Source organism: Otolemur garnettii, unplaced genomic scaffold (assembly GCF_000181295.1).
Source record: "Otolemur garnettii isolate 467f Iridium unplaced genomic scaffold, OtoGar3 scaffold00040, whole genome shotgun sequence".
Taxonomy (NCBI): Eukaryota; Metazoa; Chordata; class Mammalia; order Primates; family Galagidae; genus Otolemur; species Otolemur garnettii.
The window spans coordinates 871699-874269 of record NW_003852435.1 but is presented as its reverse complement, the minus strand read 5'-3'; the positions used below and the strand labels follow the sequence as shown (position 1 = coordinate 874269).

At 33.6% G+C, this 2571-nt stretch overlaps 1 protein-coding gene across 2 annotated transcripts in view; it reads right to left on the bottom strand.

Moving 5' to 3' along the window:
• SUGT1 (SGT1 homolog, MIS12 kinetochore complex assembly cochaperone) overlaps nt 1–2571 on the bottom strand; it is a 44144-nt gene that overhangs the window by 19729 nt on the left and 21844 nt on the right. For both annotated transcript variants that reach the window (XM_012805381.2, XM_012805382.2), the window contains exon 10: nt 2295–2402. In XM_012805381.2, coding sequence (XP_012660835.1) covers nt 2295–2402 — 108 coding nt within the window. The remainder of the gene's footprint in view (nt 1–2294; nt 2403–2571) is intronic.

The following is a 2571-nucleotide window of genomic DNA, read 5'->3' as shown; positions in this document are numbered from 1 at the left end:
GGGGGAAGGGAAGAGCAGAGGGAAGGAAGAAGGGAGGGGGTGGAAGGGGGTCATCCTGTGGTACACCTTTAGGGGTCGGACACAATTTTAAGAGGGTCTTTATGTAACAAGTGCAATCAACATAAACTGTTTCTTTGTATCCTCAATGACTCCCCAACAGTAAAAAAAAAAGAAGCACCAGCTTTGGTTGGCAGTCAGAAGTAAAAGCACAGGGTGTCCCAAAGATCTCCATAAACAGAAAAAAATTAACTCATATTATATTGTATACTTTTAACATTTTCCTATTTATATATCAACATGTAGAGAAGTATTTTATAAAATGTAGTATTTTATAGGTAAAGGCACATTTAGCTATAACAGCCCATTTTCCCCATGCATGTATGTATGGTGACCTTTAAGACACGCTGGACACCCTATATATCTCCTCTGCCAGGCTCAACAATTCAGTACTTGGGGAAAGCATTTGAAGTACATGAACCTCAGATTTTCCCCCTACCTGTAAAATAAAGAATAAAAATACTTAACTCTATTAACTTTACAGGGCTAACATTAGAATCCAATAGAGACTCCCTATTGGAGTCCTATTCAGCCTCACTGAATAAACTGAGCACCTATTATCTGCAATGCACAGGGAGAGAGCTGCCAAATTTAGCAAAGAGAAAAAGAGCAAAGAAAATATTTATGTTAAAAAATTATGCATTGTTTTTCTGAAATACAAACTCAACTGGGCATCCTATAGTTTTTTGCCAACCCTAACCTAGCACACACAGATATAAGATAGCATGCTTATCTCCAAAAGTATCCCCCAAAGACTTTAATTTAACATAGGTATAAGGAAAATAAAATGAGTACAGTACTAAGCAAGGCACTATACAAGGAAAAGTGGTTATACAGCTTTTAAAGAAAAGGGTCGAAAAAAGCAAACTGAGAACACAGTAAGGTGGGTTGAGGAATGGTTAAAAACAACAAACACTAAAAGGAGAATAAAGAACAAGGATGAGGGTGCTTAATTACATCCTCAACTTTAGTCATACAGACTTGTATATTTACCACACGTACTATTGTTTCTCTTAAGTATACAGGGTGGTTCAGTAATACAAGTTCTTAAGTTATTTATCACTTATTCACACAAGTCAATTTGCATTTAAATTACTTTTAATGGACAAGGATCAACAATCTCTGGATAGAAATATACCAAAAAAAAAAAAATGAAACTCATAATTTTCTGACCTATCTCCTCAAATCTACCTAGAGTTTTGTGCTTTATTACTTTAAATTCTACTAAACATATTGCACACTGTGTGGATAGGGCCAGTGACAGACTAAAATCCTGGTCAGATTCATCCCTTTTCTCACTCTGTATTGTCCCAAGCAGCTCTGTTTCACATGTCTGCCTCATAATTACCAGCTTTGTTCTTGGCAATCTTCAATTAAATAAATAGGCAGGTCTTTTCTAATTCAATGCAGAAAAATACTTCTTTACTTTGCACTTCCTGCTCCAACCCTGTGCAGCTGTTCTCTCCCTTCTACAAGCCTAGTCACCATTCTATAGGCTGACTCTGATCTGTGTTAGTTATGACAGGACACTTCACATGTTCTTAGAACTTAATAACTTGACTAGCAGAATATGTGGCAGAATCTGGGTATAAAAAAGGTATAATGATTTTCAGTTCAATATTTTTCCTTCTAAACTGTACTTCCACCTAAATCTTTTGAGCAATAGTTAAGTATTCTTTCTGTCAATATTAATTCTATTGTACATTTTCACTTCTTTTTGAATATATAAAGAAATCTAAAACTTCTTAAACTATAGTTTAAATTATTCATTATTCCCTCAGAGTAAAGTAATCTAAAATTCAGCTTAATTAAAAAACAAAACAAAAATAAGATTCATCTCAATAGTAGTTTGTATTTTTAAATGCATGAGATAGGGTATTTGCACAGCCAAACAGACAAACTCAAGAGAAAAGACACTGTCAATTATCAGATTTTAGAGACTGATTTTTACCTATTTTTTTTAGAAGCCCTCTTTATTGATAAGTATTACTTATCTTACTGAAGTGCACAAACACCACACAAGCTAAGAAGATTATTTACACTGCACTGTACTAAAATTCTGGGGGTGAAAGAATCCTGATATTCAAAAATTACCATTTTTATTTACCTGTCCTTTTTAATTTAAAGGTACATGGCTAAAAGGATGTACAAGTTTATTATCACACAGGTGATTAGTTCACCAGTATTTCTACGTTCTGGAAATTATTACTTGTGACAACCCTTTTCAATTGTCTTACCTTTGTTGAAAGTACTTTAAATGTGCTCTGTTCTGGTATAATAGGATAAAGTAGTCTCAGTTTCAGATTGTAGTCCTCTCCAGATGGGAGTTTCACCAAAGCAGACAACTAATAAACACAAAACAATCATCACATTTTATAAATTTATATGATGAAGGGCAAAATATTTAAAGTAATATAGAACTTTGATAACATTGCAAATTATCTTAAATACTTTATACAAAATATAAGATTTAAGAACCTCAAAATAATCTTTTCCCTATCTGGTATCCTTCAC